Genomic DNA, 20,259 nt, shown 5'->3' with positions numbered 1-20,259 from the left:
CGGTTTGTACAAACCAAGGCTATGTTAGGAACATGATTTTTATTATTTCCCAGCAAATCAAAAAGGCTATTTTTGACCGACATATATCGATGATTACAAAGTTTGTTCTTCGTATTGTAACCTGAACATCTGTTATTGATCCAGATTCGTGTTTCATATTAACCTACTCTGGAATTATAATGCGGGACTTCAGCAAATACTGATTTATAATCCATCGGTACAATATACGTAACAGGTGCGCGAGGTCCCTTTTATAGTCTCCCCGTGTATTAGTCATCAACATCTACACTGCCACGTTACATACTGACACACACACACATGTAGTTTGTAGCTAATCTAGTTTTTTATTTATCTTGTTTATCTTTATCGCCAACATTGCTCTCCTTGTGTGTATTTTTCTGAGGCCTGGCTTCTATAGCTTGAGATAAGTATTTTTATAATGTCATGAGTGTGCTGATTACTGGACACATACTTTAGTTTTCTCAGTGCCAGTCTATGAACATATCTGCTTTACATGTTGTATTCAAACCACTCCCTACTTATTAGCCCCATACTCGGTTTGCAAAAAATCACGTCCATTTGCAATCATTGCTAATGATGCAGACTGGTACTTCGTTTACGTTTAGGAATCAACATTATTTTGTCCTCGATGACTTTATAACTTTACGCTTGAATATGACAGACCTCCGTGACGTCATCAGAAGCATTTACAAGTTTTAAACCGTTTATTTGATTAAGTCTACTTCACGTAATAATTTGAAATTTCATTATTTGTCAAACTATTCGTAGTCTTTTCAGGACATCTTTATGAAGTGTTGGCGTTCTAACTTGCCCAACTTTACAGTAAATCTTACGCAAATTTTACAAACATGTCGGTTACTTCCCATGTTCTAAATCAGCGCGAAATTACAAAGGTGAACAAATTGACACACTTTATTTGTTTAGAGAGGTATGTCCGTCAAACAGCTAAAGTTACAGGAAAAATGGTTAAGACAATCATATGTGTAGCAACATTTATGCAACGCAAGTTTTTCATGTGAAAATAAAAGTCGTAATATTAAGTCCTCCAGTTTCTTTTTTCGCCTTTCTGTATTTTGTTCTTCTTTAAACGCGTTTCAATTCTCGATTGGTCATCAGACATTATTTAACTATTATGGTACCATGTGGTACTAGATCAAATAGGCTTTGGTATTGTAGCTAAGGTTTCTCGTGATCATTGTAACCTGTGACACCAGATCAAATAGGCTGATGCTATTGTACCTAACATTTATAATGATTATTGTACCCTGCTATACCAAACAAGTAGATAGAGGCTATTGTAGCTACGATACCAGATCAAGAAAGCTGATGCTATTGTACCTACGATTTGTAATTTTACCATGTTAAACCAGATCAAGTAGAACGAAGCTATTGTACTTAACAGTTATAATATCATGGACCCTGTGATACCAGTAGGTAGATAGAGACTATTGTAGCCACGATTCCTAGTGGTTATTGTAGGCTAATGCTGTTGTAGAGTTCTAAGATTTCTGGTGATTAGGATACCTCGTGATACTAGATCAAAATGTACCCTTTTATACCAGATCAAATGGTACCCTGTGCTACCAGATCAAGTAGGCTGAGGTTAACGTAGCTACGATTGTTAATGATTAGGCTTCTCTGTGAAACCAGATCAAATGGTACCATTTGGTCAAAGATCAAAAGGTACCCTGTGATACCAGATCAAGAAGGCTGTTGCAAATGTAGCTCACTAATTTATCTCTGGTAGAAACAGCTATAAAGACTAAAACGCTGACTAAAGGAGGCTCGGATACCATATTACTTGAAATACGTGCCACGCAATGAAATGATTTCGAAAATATATACAATACATGGATTATGGTTATGTGTAATCTTATTTGGATACACTTTTTCTACCGAAATGACAGTGATGCTGTATTTGGACCGCCCATCGCAATATTTGTTAATAGGTTGGATTTTATTTGTAACAATGCAGCCTTGACGCCATTTAATAAAAAAAACTCTTTGAACTTTTTATGAACATGACAAAGCCGTATTCCTTTAAAATAACGCTTAACTGCTATGCAGATCACGATATTCACAAAAAATACGTGACTGTACTACGAACGCAACGGTATAGCTGTTTTCATACAGGAACCGGGATTATAATGTTTTGATATACCTTCTGATCCATGCGATTGGCTAACCCCTCAATAACTTGGGCTTACAGTAGAACTATTTTGTTTGGTCCCTGACTTTTCCGTATTTTTGCTTATCTGAAGTAGAATTCATGGTGTGATGATTGATTGTGTTTTATCTGAAGTAGAATTCATGGCGTGATGATTGATTGTGTTTAAGTACATCTCATATCGCGTTTCTATCCTTAAAATTATTATCTACTAACTTCAAGGAATAGATTAGTTCTAGAGAATATAAAACCAACGATACTGGACATCAAGCAAAATTTTCATGAGTTAGATATTTTATTTCTCATGTGACATTTAAAAAGGAAACCCTTTTTCAAATAGTGCAAAGGTATGACCTGATATCGAAGGTTTACGTCGAAAATCATTGAACATACCATGGAATGGCAGTAATGTAACCTTGTAGAGGAAAATATATCAGTTGATATTATTTTGAAGGACATTATGAAAAAATTCAATGTTTCGAGTCCATTATTTATGTAATCGGTTTAGTTGTTGTTTACCTGATTTCTAGTACGATATTTACATATCGGTGTTTGTATTCTCCACTACTCCTAAGTAATATCTTCCCATACCCGATGTAGCTTCCACTCATCCATCAATTAGTCTCTACTCATTCCCGTGAAAACCTCTATCGATGTCACCTTTAGCATCCACTCCTCGGTATCTACTCATCCCGGATAGACCTGTACCGATTTCGCCTGTATCGTATTCTAGTAAGTATCTACCCATCCCCGTTCAACAGCACCCCATATAGCCTCCACTCATCAACCCATTTGACTCTACTCAACCCCGATAAACTCTACCGATGTCGCCTGTAGCCTCCACTCATCCAATCCTCAGTATCTACCTCTCCCTTTTTAATCCCTTATCATACGACATATAGTCTACACTCATCAAACCATTTATCGCTAATCAACCCGTCATAATCTTTTGGTCATCTGCAATAACGAAAGTTTCTTTATCTGCATCAAGGTATATATATATAATGTAACACCCACGACGAGTGACTTGTTTACCTACATACAACAGCTTTATGTACCACTTACCGAATTATCTGTTTTGTAGATGTACTTATGCTTAGTATGTAGTATAGGTAACTTAACTAAGTCCTATTATCAACAGTGATAATTGTTATCATTTAAAACTTTTAAGATAAACACATTAATGTGTAATTATATCGGTTTGTGGGTCAGCGTGTTGCACCCCTTACTTGTAAATGGCACTATCCGCGAGCCTCCTTTGGATTTGAATACGTCATGTCCTAGCGAATCGATGGGCTGGGCCCATGTCAGTGTAGCGTATATACCTACGTAGTGTTTGCAAAGCAGTCCGTACAGTTGTAGAACTCGTGAGAGATATTCGTGCTTTTGGAATTGGACAACTTTTCTGTTGTTGTGAAAACACATCTTCATCTGTAATCAGCAAAAGAAAAACTATTTAGAAGCAAAGAAGGTGAGATTTAATTTTCAAGAAAAAAATACTTAATGACTTTTGGATACTTTTTCACATTTTCATGTTATATGCTATCTTATAAGGTTATGTTATGTCACCAAATAAAACAACGCAAAGCATGTTTCACTAAAAAAAATATGTTCAATGACTTATTTCAATAGAAAGCGAATTACTTTGCGTTCTTTTTTCTATTACTTAAGTTCGTAACTTATAGACAGCAGAAACCGTTATCGTTAAATTGTGGAAAGTTGAAAAGGTCCTTTGATCATTAGCTGTTGCTAAATTGCGCACTTAAGTGAATCGTTTTATCTTTATCAATGGCACGACCTAAGATTTACATCTGATTCTATGATAATGTTGATGTAACGTAATTAATTCATCGTTAGTTATCAATGACGTGTTGACATTCCAAACATTAAAAGGGTAAATTAGTTGCGTTCATATTTTAGATTGAAATAGAACCGTGTTTTTGCAATATTCCGTTTTTTCTAGAGGTAGTGAATGTACTGCATGCATATTTAAAAAGTTACTTGGCGCGTTTCTTTCTAACGAAGAATGCTGTGCATTAACACGATTGTATTAACATTTTGTTTAAATCTTCATTTCCATTAAATGCAAATTACATTTCATTAGCAAAAGTCAAGGAACTTCTGTTAAAACATGATTTTCTATAATGAGGCTAGATTTTAAACTGCTATCTATAGGCGAAAAGATAGTTCATGAGTTGAGAGTCGTTTCTCTTTAAAATTCCAACCATTTTATCTTGATTGTTTTATGTGGCAGCAATATTCAATGTAAATAATTGCTTCTAGATTATGGCTACATTTAGCACTTCGTACTTGGGTTCATTTCAAACTTGTTCATATTTTAACAAGTAATAGCGTATCTTACATGCAATCACTTGACACTCCAGACGAAACACGTCAAATTTATCGACTTTGTTTCTTTTGAGTGCAGCAGGCGCGTTACATTGCTGAGTAAAAGATGCTTGTTATAAAAGTATTTTTGGCAAAAGTTTGTTGAGTCATACACTGCAATTTTGATATTGTTCCAGTAGAATTCTTAAAAATTGGAAGTAAAAGGTTGTGCTTGCTTACTGAGAACGGGAGAAAAGTTGACATATCCAGCAGACATGATTGGTATCTATCGACCCTTTTTTACTTATATATTGATATCACCATAGCTATGCTATTGAATGAATGTCTCCACAATCCTGTCTATTCCAAAGTTTATGCAGGAATGTTTATACCGTGTGTGTTGGCGTTTGCAATACAACTTGACGAGCTTATCTCTAATCGGATTTTGATCAGCGGCTGTTGCAAACATAACTGATTTTTAGAATGCATTTTTAGGATAGACCGTCCGTCTATTATATAAGGAATACGAAACCCCCAGATCAGTACACCTGAAATCTCTGTCTATTTTCTAAGGCAAGCGAATCTTTCAGAACTGTACACCAGTAATTTCTGGTATTTGAGGATAGTTGGTGTTGTAATCGTCAGCAAATCTATCCTTTTTGTGTTTTTCTTGTCATCCAGTATTCTCCATAATTACCTTTTTCAACATTTGATAAAATGGAGAACGATAATGGTTTATGTGACTAACTCAGATCGATTTGTAATATATTGTAGCATTTTCTTTAAAACTAAATTATGAACCATATGAGTCAAGCTGGTGTACAATCCCTTTTTTATCTTTATATTTTTTTTCTTTCTTAATCTTTGTTTTCTTATTAGCTTCTTATAGACTTATACCTAACTAATTCCCAATGCATTAATTTGTACGACATATATATAGGATCTTACATGTGCTTCCATTACATATGAGATTTATGAAAGAGGATTAGAATTTTTCAATTTAGCGAGCCTCTGGCGAGCTAAAATGAAAAACTTGCGACGAGTTTCATAAATTTCATATAAGATGAAATCAAGGTCCTTTTTATCACATATTTAAGATTTGTGGCATTTATTCGTGTAAAACGACAATTTGTATGCAACCTTGAAATGTAAAAAGGCGCCATTTTGACTCCAGTGCGTAAGTCTGTGACGTCATGTTTTTGTCCTAGGCGTGACGTCACAATTGAAACTGACAACCAATCACAGGACTGATAGGTAATATTACATGGGTTATACGCAAAACATATGACATGGATAAATTCACTGGATAACACAGTACATTATGTGATGAAGGAAAATATCTGTATTGTGTGCATGTGATAATTCTCAATCTGAATGCATCAACATTTATTTTGAAAAAAAGAAGGCAAACTCTTCTCATTGTTAATCAAACTATTCAAATATTTTACAAATGGGTCGAGGTATGCAAATCTGTACTTAATAGTCTATGTTATTTGACCTTCATTTGTCGTTCTTGTGTGATCATACGAGACAGGTAAATGTCGTCGGATGACAAGACTCGCACATTGAGTTAACAAAGTTCTGTTGTCTTAGGAAGTTTCATTATAATTTTAGATCATTATTCTTGTAACTATAAACTTAGTTTACTTAGATATTTAGCCACGAGCAAGTGTCATACTGTTCGCGTTAACGGCGTTTCAGCATGCAACATTCACATCAGTGAATAGGACGATATTTTAGAATTAATTACTTTCATATATGATATGATTAGTTACTTTTCAAGTTAGTTATTTAATAAGCAAAGATCTGATATCAGACTGCAGAAAATATATAAGTTCTGCTTCGTAACTTTGCAATTACGATCTTTATTGTGGTCAGAACTTGCATTGAATATATCTCATTCAAATTTGTCTGCTTACCTCCTGACTGTGGCATGCAGTCGTTGAGTTTCTTCAAAACAAATTATGGTGCTATTAATGTTTAAAATTGTTGATTTGAAACGAAAGGGTTTCAACAGAGTACTTAACTGTTATCGTATGCAATCTAACTAAACTCAAAGTACAGCCAAGTGCCCGGATGTCACTTTGACATCTGTTCGTAACACATATCTCACACAAGAGCTTCTTACCAACTTTTGTTTGTATTCGCTAATGTTCATTTTACAAACTCGGTCAATGACTTTTGTTCAAGGTAACACGAAACTTCTTTGTTGGGTTTTAATTCTTTCTACCTTTACACATAAGTACAGACACTCCTTTCAGATCCTCTTTCTCATTCATCTTCACCATAAAGAAACTACTTCGAGTAAACGTGATAGCATGCTATGTGTGTATCTGGGAAATCTACACCATCACTTAAATATTTCACCGGACAGGGCGTTAAGAAAAAGCGTTTAAAAATCCCATATGTTCAAATTGTCAGTGCAATGAGCAATTTCGAATGAATTACTAAAGAAAAATTTCACCGAAAATTCTTTTTGTGGGTGAATCTGCGATAAGTGACCCGAAGATGCGTGTCTGGTTTTAGTTCTCGTGCAGCATCTGGAGACATGGCATCTGAGCCTACTGTTTCTTATCGTACAGACACACGTGACTTGTCTTGTCTTGATTCGATATCCTGTGAGGCCTTTGATAAAGCCTAGAGTGATACTCGCCTTCTCGAGATCGAAATTGTAGATTTGAAAAGTTTTTTTACACTGAACAAAGAGCTTCCACTATGAAGTTTAGTTTTAGTTAGATATATAGGTCAACATGAACAAGGTGTTTCTTTGGGTCATCGTACACATTTCTGACGAAAATATGTATCTGGCTTTATGTGGGTACGATAACACTTATACCAATTCTACATTGATCATATCTGAAATGAATGACGTAGGCTTGAAAAATATGTATAGTTGATAATCTCTTTAGATATGGATATATATAAAAACAAATATGTTAAAATGATATCGCTGGTCGTACACTATGTTTATATTAATCAACGTTCACAGCACGGGGTTACGTTAACGTACATATCAAAGTCGGTTAATCCCCGTTCATTCAAACAATATTCGTAAACTGATGTATGTTATGTTATCAACATATGTAGCTGAACCAAATAACGATTTATCAGATTTAAAATGTTATGGGTGTCTTTTTAAAAGAGATATGGTGGTACAGTTTAGTGCGACTATGACGCAGTGAAAGAATTGCCCCCCCCCCCCCCCCCCCCCCCCCCCGGTCCCCCAGTGTTTATCCATGATAGGCATGCATCGTTTTGCTCTTATTCTGAAATCCTTCGAGTTTTTACGCATAAGATATTATTTATGAATGGGAGTGTCTGTCACTTGTAGTACTATAATTAGTAACGTAAGACGATAACAGGGGATAAGGCACTGTCGATGCTTAATATAGTGTAATCTTGTAAAAGATGCTATTAAAACATAAGTATGTTTAACACAGCAACACATAAGTGTCTCTTTGGTACATTTCAACGCAGATGAGGAGCCTGTTTTATTATTGCGTTAGCAGTTTTATGTATGCGTATGTCGGAAGGGTCAATGTACTCTCATTTATCGGTCAATTTAGTGTAAACTACAAACAGACCTACAATTAAGATATCAGAGAGGTATCGTGGAATGTTCTGGATAAAACAAATGATGGTACTTTGTACTTGGATTCAGGGTAAAAATAGGATTTTCTCAGGATTGAAAATAAAACAGGATGTCGATGGATATCGGATTCAGAGAATAGATACTGGATAATTACTGTAGCCGACAAAACAGTCAAAACACAAAATAAAGTCACAAAATTAAAAAAAAAAAAAAAAAATGATGTCATTTCTTCTGCAGTTTGTAAGAAATGTCTGAAGCATTCTTCAGCGTCTTTATCTCAACAAAACACCACTGCATGTATCAAGGGATTTGGCAGTGTATTATATCAGCATTCTACTCAGCCTGCATTCCTGTAGTATCTAATGCATACTTCTGTATAGCCTACTAGATGATATCGAAATCCCACACCAGTCCTTCACTCATTGTCGCCTTCTGTACCATTCGGGTGCCGCCATACCAATTAGGTTTCTTTTATTCTGATATACATTGTGGCAAATTTTCGCCGTCTCTTCCTTGGCGATGATTTCTTTTTATATCACGCCATCGTTTGTAACATTTATGCTGCCTCTTATTTTTGGGCGCGATTTGTCTTGTATTTACGTCTTAAAGAAAATCTCACATCTTTGAGGTTTCCATTATGGGATGGATGAAAATAGCTTGTGTAGTCTGTATTTTGTCGCGACACCTTCCTGATTTGTTCTTGACTTAAGATTCATATTTGGCATTTTTTTTTGCTAGAAAGTGTTTAAGAACCCTTTATATTAAAACTAGGATATATTTTAAGGAATAACCAGGATCATTTTTGGTGTAATACGGTGTATAATCTGAAGCAAAATATTTTGCGGATAACAGACGAGCTTTGCTATTTCATCGCCGAGATATTTCAAACAATCAGAAGTTAGAACTACAAATGCCGCGCCAAACATTGCATACAGGTTATTGTGTGTTTTATTAAGTTATACTTTATTACATGAAAAAATCTTCATCTGAGGGATAGCCAAAATTTAAAAAAAAAATACACGTTCAAGCATTAACACATGATTTTTTCAATAGTTTTATTTGTTTTGCCTATAAGAGCACACTAAGATATACCCTCACGATAGCAGTTGCCAATGTGAACTAAAGTACATTGCAAGACAGACATAAATTAACTGTTGTACGTGCAGTAATTACGTCTAATGTTTAGCGGTTTCATCTGACAGCGTCATCGCAAGATTGCTTAGTTAGGGTGCAGAGTGAGGTGAACGTATCATTAGCAAGCTGTTCATAGACACACAAATTGCATAACATTATACGAACTTCAATAGATCTTTCGTCTTAACAAATCCACTTGTCCCCGGAGGTGACTAATGCACATTGTTCTTTGAGTCTCAGGGACACCATTGAACCAAGGTCATGAAACGTCATCGTTACGTCGCACGTTGTGAGTTCTCTTTTATCCGTTGACAGGTATATTTTACTAAACACACTGTCACCTTTTCGGAGATTGCTGAGTAACAGTGAACAGCAGACGTTGTACAGAGTATCCCAGGACGACAGACAGTGACTCCCTGCTTCTTTTACCCCCAACTGTTGAATGATATCGTTTTATTGCAAGACATTACCCTTTTAACACCGTAGCTCAAATCAAACGTGATTGAACAGTAAATCCAAAGCACTGGATAACAGCAATTCAAATTTTCGTATAGTCAGCACAATTTCATTATGAACTGTCTGTAAATTTAGGATTGATAGTTTTGCATGACCCTGTCTGCCTGCATTTAGTTCATTTGTCTTGTTTGGCGCTGCCGTACGTCTGTGTGCATATATACATCCAGACACAGATATCGGTCACATTGTCTGCGACTTCTGCATGTTATAAATAATTGGTCACATATGTTTTGTGTTTCAGTAATTGAATTCTATAACTTCAAAGAAAAGTCAATACTTTGAAAAAGAGTAAGAATGATAGTGTTGAAAGCACAGTTGGACTCTGTTTGTTAAGTAACAATGAATTTTGTGATAAAGTTTGATAAAAAGAGAAGAGAAACACTCGACACAGGATAAAGTTTGGGCTGAGAAGTAAACATTTAAATGTAAATTTTAAAGACGTTATTTTGTTTTCATTTACCATAGCACGTTGGCTAAGCGACGAAAGAACATTTCAATGATCTATGCATTGATCTTAATATTCTTTAAAATTACTATACTTTTTTTTTCTTTTGCTTTAAAGGCAAAAAATCATGCATGCCATTGTATCGGTTAATGCTGACACATCCCAGGCTTTTCTGTAAGAGAGTTTATTGAGCACTATTAGTTTATTCATATAGATAACACTATTTAAAATCTGTAAACATCTTTATGTACACCAATACAGGTTGTCTGCTGAAATTCACGTTGACCTAGTTTATTTGATTTACGAGACAATACTGTATGAAATAAAACACTTTAAAAACTACTCTTGCCGGGACCTTCGGTTGTTTGCCTATCCTCGTTTCATTCGGGTTTACTATGTGTTTATGACACACCTGTGGCTGACCGACTTTCCATACTGTGTATATATATATTTGTTGTTGCGTTTAGCTAGGTCATATAGTTATGACGGACTCTGTTATTAGGGTCAGTATTTCGTTCATTTCATATCTAAAGAATGTAAATTCAAATGAGCTGCTAATGAATTATCATACATTTAAATCATCAATTTGAACCGGTTTGGCTAATAAAAGTTTCAACAATTTGGCTCTATGTAGATAATACGTTATGTAAACATGACTATATAATTTATCTATACAGTGTGTGTTCCATAGAGGCTGCGCCCATTAGCTCTAGTGACATTAATATAGGGAATTAGGCTCACCACAAATACGCACTACAATACAACAACTCGAAAGTCAACATTCGGGACCCCAAGGTGTCAGACATGCGCTATCTATTCCATTGTTTTTGTTTTGAAGGTTTCATGAATGATTTTGTTTTGTTTACGTTAAGCTTTGAATACGTTGAAAGTGCGTGACAATAGCGTGACATTAACCTACACCTGTGTATCAAAACATCAATTCCTGTCACAGTATGTAGACGATATCTCGCAACCCTTGTTATCTTACATTGTTTGAATGAATTTGGAAAACTTTGTGTTCAAATTAACTGAAGAGTGATGATCAGACCAAAAAGAATTATTTATGATTTATGAGACCCTCACATGACTGCAAAAATAGGGTAGGTCTGTAAGGATTTATTTTTATTTTATGATACTTTAAGCGGGTAAGTGGGGCTGGAAGCGCTTATTTAAGAAATCTCCAAAATCTGCAGTATTTTAATGTCTGTTAGATAATAATATCATAATTTTTTATTTGGTTCTGATACCTGCCTATGCAGGAAGGATAGTATGTAATATAGCTACCTTTTTGTCAAGCTTAAGTTTTATTCGTGAAAAGTGCATGTTAGTTAGGTGGCAACAATAAAGTGGTAGAGTGATTGTAAACCAAACCAATCCGTACTTGTCTGAGGCGAATGGCATATACAAAAAGTCATTAATATGCTTATGTTACATTTAAAATATGTTTTTGATATTTTGACTCGATGTTAAATATAACGAAATGACGATATTCTACCTGCAACTGATATTCTGCACAATCACCAATGATACGTTTTCAGGTGACACAACATGCGCAGTAACATAGTGACACACATTGTGTTCAAGATGTCGGTAAACGTTACAGAAAAGCGCGTGCCTCTTATATTGAATTTGTTCTACTTTTACTTCCCATTCATCAATTTATTTTAATATGCTATACCATGTAATGATGACTAACAAAACAATAAATTAAAATATGCCAAGTACGAGGTTTTTAAACAGAACAATCAGAAAGATTATAACCTTTACCTTTATTATATTGGCTTACTTATCAACAGTTTCTTTTATAATATATACCTATTGCGGTTCTCATGGTCACGGAGTATGAATAACCACACTAACGAGAAACAGCGTAAATACCGCTTCGTCGTACAATAAGAAATGGCGTCATTCTCGTGAATCACATATCGAATTGGTCCGCTCATTATATTTTGGGTGCGTATGATAAATTCTCATGATAGTCACACGGTTAAGTCTACTATTTGGCTTGTGTCCAGCATTCCACTGACACAATGTGTACTTTAGACACATGCATAGCATTACACGAGGTGTGGTATCTTGTGATGAGTCTGGAGAGTGATATCCAGGTGATATATACATTTAACGTCTATGGTAGACTTCTGTTACCTAACCAACTAACTTTGCTAATAATTTCATAACTGCGTCTTGATTTCTTTTAGTTAGGTAATACAGATAAATTATAAACTGATTTTATAACCATATTACGTTTAGTATTTAAGTAAAGGATACGTTAAATTCAATATAAGCCCAACACATACTTAGTCCACTAACTTTTTGTATCTTCTAGTGCACTCTAAAAGTAGAAAATGGTATCTCATTAAAGCACGTAAAAACTAAATGTTGAATTTTGAAGTTTGAAGATGGCAGTTGGCAGTCATATTGAAATGGATGCCATGATATTATAAACTTTAAACGCATTTGATTTATATGTTTAATTTCTTAACAAAACATAAATGAGATAAAACGAAACACTGAAAATACGTGTATACGTGTTCAATTAATAGAACATCTACAATCAATGGTATTCAGCCTTACCGTTATGACGTTATAATAGGTCTCCAATACGGCCATAGCATTCAAAGTAATAGTTTATCTGAATGCGATTTTACTTAAATATGGGTAGTTCAAAGACATTCCAAACACACTCGGTGTTGGTATCTTGTTTATGTTCATTTTCTTTATAACCTCTTTACCTCTGTTCACTTCGCGCAAAATCGCTGAAAAGGTTCTAAGTCTTTTCGATCCCGGTTCTCTTTATCATGGATTTGCGAATATAGTAAATTTTGGGAGATCGAGCTTATTTTTGCGGATTTCAGTTCCCGTATTAATGAAACCGTTCTCATGCTCAAACTTAAATTCTGTGTTCAAGCCTGATTTGTTATTTCATTGCTAGATGTATAGGAAATTGGATTCTGTCAATGATTTGGGAAAACATTTAGCGTGGCGACAAGCTAAATAACAATTTAAATGTTTACATTCGATTTTGTTATCGTGTCACATGATTTTAGCGAGCCACAAGAAAGTTGGTTTGAGCAAAGGATTCATGCTTGAGCATGAGAACGGTTACATGGATACGGACCCAGGTCTAGAGGTCACTTTTTTAAGAAAATCGCTTAAATTAGTACCACACGGAAATAGCAACTTGCAAGGAAGTACTCAAACATTAGCGTATGAGGTGGCCAATCTAGTATTGGATCAAAACATGATAAAACTACATGCTCTTCAACTTGTTAATACCAGAGTTGTTTACGTTGGCGTTAATTTGAGTGTTTCACAATCCACCTGTCTTTTCTGTGTCTTACATAGCATCTACACACCAATCCCTATCTCAATCCTGATTTTTATATGTTGTATTGGTTTTGGCCTGGGTACAACTGTATCATTTTACGTTCAAAAAAATGCTATAAACAGCATTTGTAATGCCTTCCATCGTTTATCACTTGAAAGCTTTGCATGGCATAAATGTTCTATTATTTTTTCCCCGACCAGTTTTGCTTTAAAAGTGTAACATTGCACAGACTACCCTTTCCTCCCATAACTGTATTTAAAAATCTTCTTACGCATACTGCACATACCTTTTTACATTGAATACACGTCAGTCATTTTTAAAGCGTTCTTGAAACAGAAAGACACTTTGGAATAGATCATTAGTCAATGCAAATGGAAGTTGATTGGAATTTTTCAAATATATTCCTTGAGGTTAGATGTTGGTGTATTGATTCTAAGCTGCCTAGCGACACGACTTGTCATACCGGTACCATTGAGATAGAAAGAGGTTATGACTCTTGTTTTGTATCTTTTAATGTTACACTATTCAGAATTACGAAGAAGGACTAAGACATTTTCCTCTTTAGTACCTTGTCATTAAATTACCAAATGTATTAAATCTCGCTGTACATATTTAACGATTCAAGTTTCGCGATTTTTTTTATATTGTTTTTTTTATATATACAATTAGACCTAACCTCTGTTATATATTTCAAACATGAACTTTATATTTGTTACAGGACTATCTGATGGCTCTTTATTTACGATTTCCCATTTGTATGGTATTTTTAGTCAAGGTCTTTGAATCTGTAGGTCGATGGCTTTTGTAGCAACGAATAGTTGGGTCAGTGCGCCTTCATTTATGACGCATTGCCACCAGGTCAATGAATTTCGATAAGTCAATGACTTCTGCGTTTGCTCACATGTGAAAATGGTAGAATTTTGCTACACCTCTTTACAGAAAACAGAACCAAGGAGATTTTTCTGCGTGTGTCTTCCGTATCAGATTAACCTTTTATCTCTTTATTTACCCCCATTTTTTATTGCTTATTTATCTCCGAAATTTTCAGCGCTTCTGGCTTTCGAAGCTCAAACTGGCATTACCAGATTCTGGCATGTGTATTAGATTAAGATGGTTAATTTCAGGTTAGCGCGTATGTAAGGTTACTTAAGAAGGTTGATACTATAGAGATAAAGTAAGGTATGAATTCAATTTATCTGGAAAGCTAAATCTATAGGTGTGTGAGATAATATGACTGATACTGTATATTGTAGTACTTATCAAATAAATAAGAAGTGGTTTATGGTATTTATTACCATACGATTGTTTAATTTTGCGGGGCTAATATTTTGCGGTTGTCTAGATTTGAACTAGTTCTCAGGGATTGATTTTGTGCAACATTACCAAGTAAAGTATTGCGCTCAAGAGGGTCCTTTTGTACTTGGATGTAGGGTTTTATCTTACAAGTGTTATAAAAAAAACCCGTAAAAATACGCAATTAGATTGGTGTTTTATCTCCAAAATTCGGCAGTTAAAGGTTAAACATGTCTTTTCTGTTAAAATCTGTATATTCATGGTATAAATATTCGATGGTTATACTTCGCGCTAACTTTGGTGACCGTAAAAATATCGAAAATAAATCCCCTCCGCGAAAATTACCATCTATGCAGTACATGTTACAAGTAATGTTAAATAGAGAATAAAACATGCCCTTTTCCATATCACACCCAGTATCAACCCGAAACTGCAATATCAGCCCGAGGGCCGAAGTCATGGTATTGGTCATGTTTTTGTCTGTTTATTACATACTTACTTAAAAAAGCTACTATCTTACGATCTATTTTTCTTTTGAAACATTGAAAAACGAAAAGAAATCCAAAAGGGGTGTTATACAGGTTTTGCGGGCTGATACGGAGAGGGCTGATACGGCTTTTAGGGTGTGATATGGCGAGAGGTGATATGGGTTAGAGTGATAATGTCGTATCGCATATGCAAAACACCCGTTTTTATTAGTAAGTATGTACTAATAACAAATGATATACAACATTTGATATAGCGTCCTATCTAGCTAGAATAAATCACCCTAAAGCGCTTTACAGTACAAAGATATCTATTTTATACAATCAATACACTTAGCATATACTTTAATCAATATAATTTTGAGGAATTCGCAGGAGCTGCCTTATCAGGCGCTAACTACTAGTCCTATGTCACCTGACTAATATCTCTATATGTGTATGCCTGCGTGTGTGCTGGAGACGTGTCGTGTTTATAGTGATAATATATTTGATATGTTTCTAGTATGGCAAATACACTTTTTGGGATTTTCACATTTAACTGACCTTTCACTTGTGCATCAGAAAAATGCAAAATAATTGACCCCCAACCGTCGTGTATAAAACTGGTGGTTATAAAAAGATATCCTATTTCTATATCTAACTTTTGTTTTTCCGTTGAATACCAAATATATTTATGTATTACACAAATGTGCCTAACATATCTCCACATGTTCAGGAAGAAACTATAAAGGTTCGAGTGCAATTACAGAAATATTCCGCTGCACGAGTGAAATCAAAAAAAGAAAGCGTTAACTATTTTGTCTATTACATATTTTCGTATATGATTTGAGATCTATCTGACGTCATAATCAAGAAAAAAACGAAAAAGAACATTTCAGGCTTTCTGAACTAGTGTTTTATTCATTGGTTTTGTATTCCTTATTTTTAGTTAAAAACCAAAAAAGTAAATAAATATCATTTTGATAATGCTAACTGCAGTGAAAAAGACACTTTATTCATCAATAATTTCTAATATTTCACGGAAAATTATGATAAATTATGAAATATGACCGATTTGTTCATTTACAAACAAAACAGTGACTATAATAACGAATTTTCTGTTCATTCCCGTTTATCGGACCCTGTTGGTACTGTCACCTATGTGATGTTGACGTTAATATAATGCATTGTGGACGTTACGTGATTCAATTGTTAGAACTTGGTTATCCCTTCAGGATAAAACTAAAAAAAACACCATGGTTGTAAGACAAAAATCGATATTTTGAAGAGATTTGTTTGCATGAAGTTTGTCTAAGTCGGTTTTCAATAGCTCGATGCTATATGTGCATACGTTTTCAAATTACCTCTCATACCTAAATAGTGTTAATTCCTACATTTTATAAGCTCTGAAAAGATATATGATACTGACAAACTATTACCGATTATAAATGGGTATACTTTATTTGTGTAAAGTCTTACTTTCCTCGATGTAATGATTAAATGTAGTATTTCTTTTATATGTTACAGAAGCCAAGACAGACGATACTCCAAAAGAGACATATCAGTCAGTTGGCGACAAAGCAAAGAGTGAGCCGACTCTCGCAGGGTCAGAGGTCGACGATATCCAAAAAAGGGGAAAGTCACTTGGAACTTTAGAAAATATGGCAGATGCTTCTACTTCGCAAGTACTCGAAGAAACTGGTGCAGATGAATCAGGACGAGAAACTCCAGCAGAGGTGAAAGCAGTTGTTGATGGTGCACTCCAATCTGCTGAAAAACCGTCTGAAACACAAACAACAAATGGTGCTGTAGAGAAACAAGATAGTGAAACAGAGAAATTAGTACACCAAGAGGCTGTGAATCCTGTTGAGTCAGCGATAGAATCAAAGGTTGAAGCCCCTGTAGAAAATGCAAACGAATCAACTGAGCCAACTGCACCGACTGCACCAACTGAAAATGGTACATCGCCAGACGTAATAGTTTCACAACCAATGGAACCGCCCTCTACACAGTCTGATGTATATATAAAAAAAGCTGAAGAGGGGGTACCTAAAGAATCGGAAAAACAGGAGCCTTCACCTCAAGAACCTGCAAAAGAGGAGTCTGCACCAACAGAACCCGTCCCAGAAACTGCACCTGCAGAACCTGCCGTAGAAGAGCCTGCACCTGCAGAGCCTGCACCTGCAGAGCCTGCACCTGCAGAACCTGCTACAGAAGAGCCTGAGCCTGCAGAACCTGCCACAGAGGAACCTGCACCAGCAGAACCTGCCATAGAAGAGCCTGCACCTGCAGAACCGGCCAAAGAAGAGGCTGCACATGCAGAACCCGCTAAAGAAGAGGCTGCACCTGCAGAACCCGCCATAGAAGAGGCTGCACCTGCAGAACCCGCCAAAGAAGAGGCCGCACCCGCAGAACCCGCCAAAGAAGAGGCTGCATCTGCAGGACCCGCCAAAGAAGAGGCTGCACCTGCTGAACCCGCCAAAGAAGAGGCTGCACCTGCAGAATCATCCAAAGAAGAGACTGCACCTGCAGAGCCTGCATCTACAGAACCTGCTATAGAAGAGCCTGCGCCTGCAGAACATGCCACAGAAGAGCCTGCACCTGCAGAACCTGCGAAAGAAGAGTCTGCACTTACAGAATCATCCAAAGAAGAGCCTGCACCTGTAGAGGTTGCAAATGAAGAGCCAAAGCCTTCAGAACCTGCATCAGAGGAATCTGCTCCTGCAGACCCTACAAAAGAAGACCCTTCGCCGGCAGAGACTACATCAGATGAACCAGCATCTGAGCCTTCTGCAGAGGATACTGGGCCGGCAGCGGAGGCTGAAGCAGAAACACAGGCAGAAGCAGAACCTTCTCCACAGACATTTCTTGCAAAAGGTGAAGATACTGCATCCACTGAGACACCAGCGGGTTCCGAAGAAGAAAAAGTTCAAAGCGATGAAAATGCTACTTCGGCAACTGAGGCAGCACCCACGGAGGTAGAAGTAGCTAAGGTTGAAGAAAAAGAACAACCCGCAGAAGCGTCAACACAAGAACAGACATCGGAAGAAATACCTTCTGAATCACAACCATCTCCTGATGCTACCTCTACAGAGGAACCAGTGGCCGAAGCTCAAGCGGAAGAGACGCCTGTTTCTGATAAAGCAGAGTCAGAACAAGCAGAAACCCCATCTGCATCATTGGAAGAAACACCACAACAACAAACTACTGAAACTCCTACTGAACCCGCATCAGAAACACAACCTGAACCAGCTGAAGAAGCAAAAGCTGAAACTGAGCCTGAGGCACCGATTGAGGCTCCAGCCGAATCCCAGCCCACGCCAGCAAGTGAACAAGCAGCGGAAACTCCTTCTGAACAAACATCAGAGTCTGTCCCTGAACCAGCTGCTGAACCACAGCCGGAGTTAGCCACTGAACAAACAGAAGAAAAAGCAGCTGAACAACCAGTCGAGGCTGCTTCTGAACCAGCTGCCGAAACACAGTCTGAGCCAGCCAGTGAAACAGTAGCAGAAACTCAAGCTGAAAAGCCGGCAGAATCTGCTCCGGAACCAGCTCCCGAATCACAGGCAGAATCAGCCTCTGAACCAGCTGCCGAACCACAATCAGAGTCAGCCACTGCACCAGCTGAACAAGCAGCCGAGTCTGTACCTGAACCAGCTGAAAAACCAGCCGAGGCTGCACCAGAACCAGCATCGGAAACGCAAACTGAACAAGAACAGAAACCTGAGGAATCCAAAGCAGAAACGCCCAAACAAGACGCCAAATCTTCGGCGGCACCGGAACACGCATCGGAGGAAGCCTCTTCCTAAGACTATATTCCATTCTTTTTGAAATTTGATTAATTTCGACAGGAACAAAATGTTCCATCCTTTCCAATCATAGTCTGTGATGTTCCAATATTTTCATGTCAATCAAGATTCGTCATATTTCGATATGTTTTATGTGTATACTTGTAAATAAGTTGTTCCGTGTAGGAGTTAATATAAGAAAAAAACTATATCACTTTTGAACTAGTCAACCGTAGGTTTCCTAACAAACTTTTTCACAAAGGACATGCAACAGTTTATGACAACGAGCTTTGCCGTTTTAGCTATTAGAACGGAACGCGGATGCAAGTTGTGATATAGTTTTTGTAACTGATTAAATCTCGGCATTATTTTTAATATGTGTTTATTCATTCAAACAGTTTTGTTTTAACTTCATAGAATATCAAACGATGACATCAAATGTAACATAAACAGAAAACGGGTGATGCTTTTCATTACAGTTAAATACATGACATCTAACACAACATATACAAAAGAGAAAAGGCAAATCTTGCATTGTAAATGATAGCATATTTAATAAATCAGCGGTCAACAGAGATATAGAGAATATTTAAGGTATCCCATGTATGATACACATTTTTTGGAAGTGAAAAAATATATATTTATGTTTTCCACACACGCGTGTGAATTATTTCCCAAATTTTGATGAACTTCTACCGCATAATTTCCCAGTTTTGATGCATTTTATAAGTACACTTCACTGGGGCCGCTTTCTGTTCCAAGTCCAATAAAATGACATTTTTTTTTTTTATATGCAGACAGTTATGATTTTATTCATTTTTTTCAAACCAATTACTTGTAGATATCAACAAATTGGTCAACCATTGTAGATTACAAATACGAAAAAAATAACTCTTTCAAGAAACACAAAAAATAAATTCTGCATTTATTCATATTCAATATTGCCGTGAAATTCAAATTTTTGTACTTCAATTTTTCTTGGTAAATGGTGGAAAAAAATTATTTGTACAACAAATTATATCAGATATTGATGAAAAACCAAATTAATGTTCTTGCAAAATCTCTTTACCGTTCAAAAAACCGTAATAAATCAAAATTTTACCGTCTGAATTTTGAAACAAAATGTATAGTTACGATACCCCCCTCCACTCAGGTTTGACCATTTTTGTCCATTTTCGATAGT

At 36.2% G+C, this 20,259-nt stretch overlaps 1 protein-coding gene across 3 annotated transcripts in view; it reads left to right on the top strand.

Moving 5' to 3' along the window:
- LOC110447808 (cell surface glycoprotein 1-like) overlaps window positions 1-19,451 on the top strand; it is a 37,076-nt gene extending 17,625 nt beyond the window's left edge. For 2 of the 3 annotated variants that reach the window (XM_021493744.1, XM_021493745.1), the window contains one exon: window positions 16,816-19,451. In XM_021493744.1, the coding sequence (XP_021349419.1) occupies window positions 16,816-19,097 (2,282 nt within the window). In that variant the 3' untranslated portion in view covers window positions 19,098-19,451. Of the gene's footprint in view, window positions 1-3,488; window positions 3,660-16,815 lie in introns of those variants that run through there. The other variant, XM_021493746.1, reaches the window with a different exon arrangement.
- Window positions 19,452-20,259: the final 808 nt, after the last annotated feature.

Source organism: Mizuhopecten yessoensis, unplaced genomic scaffold, assembly GCF_002113885.1.
Source record: "Mizuhopecten yessoensis strain PY_sf001 unplaced genomic scaffold, ASM211388v2 scaffold3621, whole genome shotgun sequence".
Lineage (NCBI taxonomy): Eukaryota > Metazoa > Mollusca > Bivalvia > Pectinida > Pectinidae > Mizuhopecten > Mizuhopecten yessoensis.
Note: the sequence above shows the minus strand (reverse complement) of the source record. Positions and strands in the feature narration are given on the sequence as shown.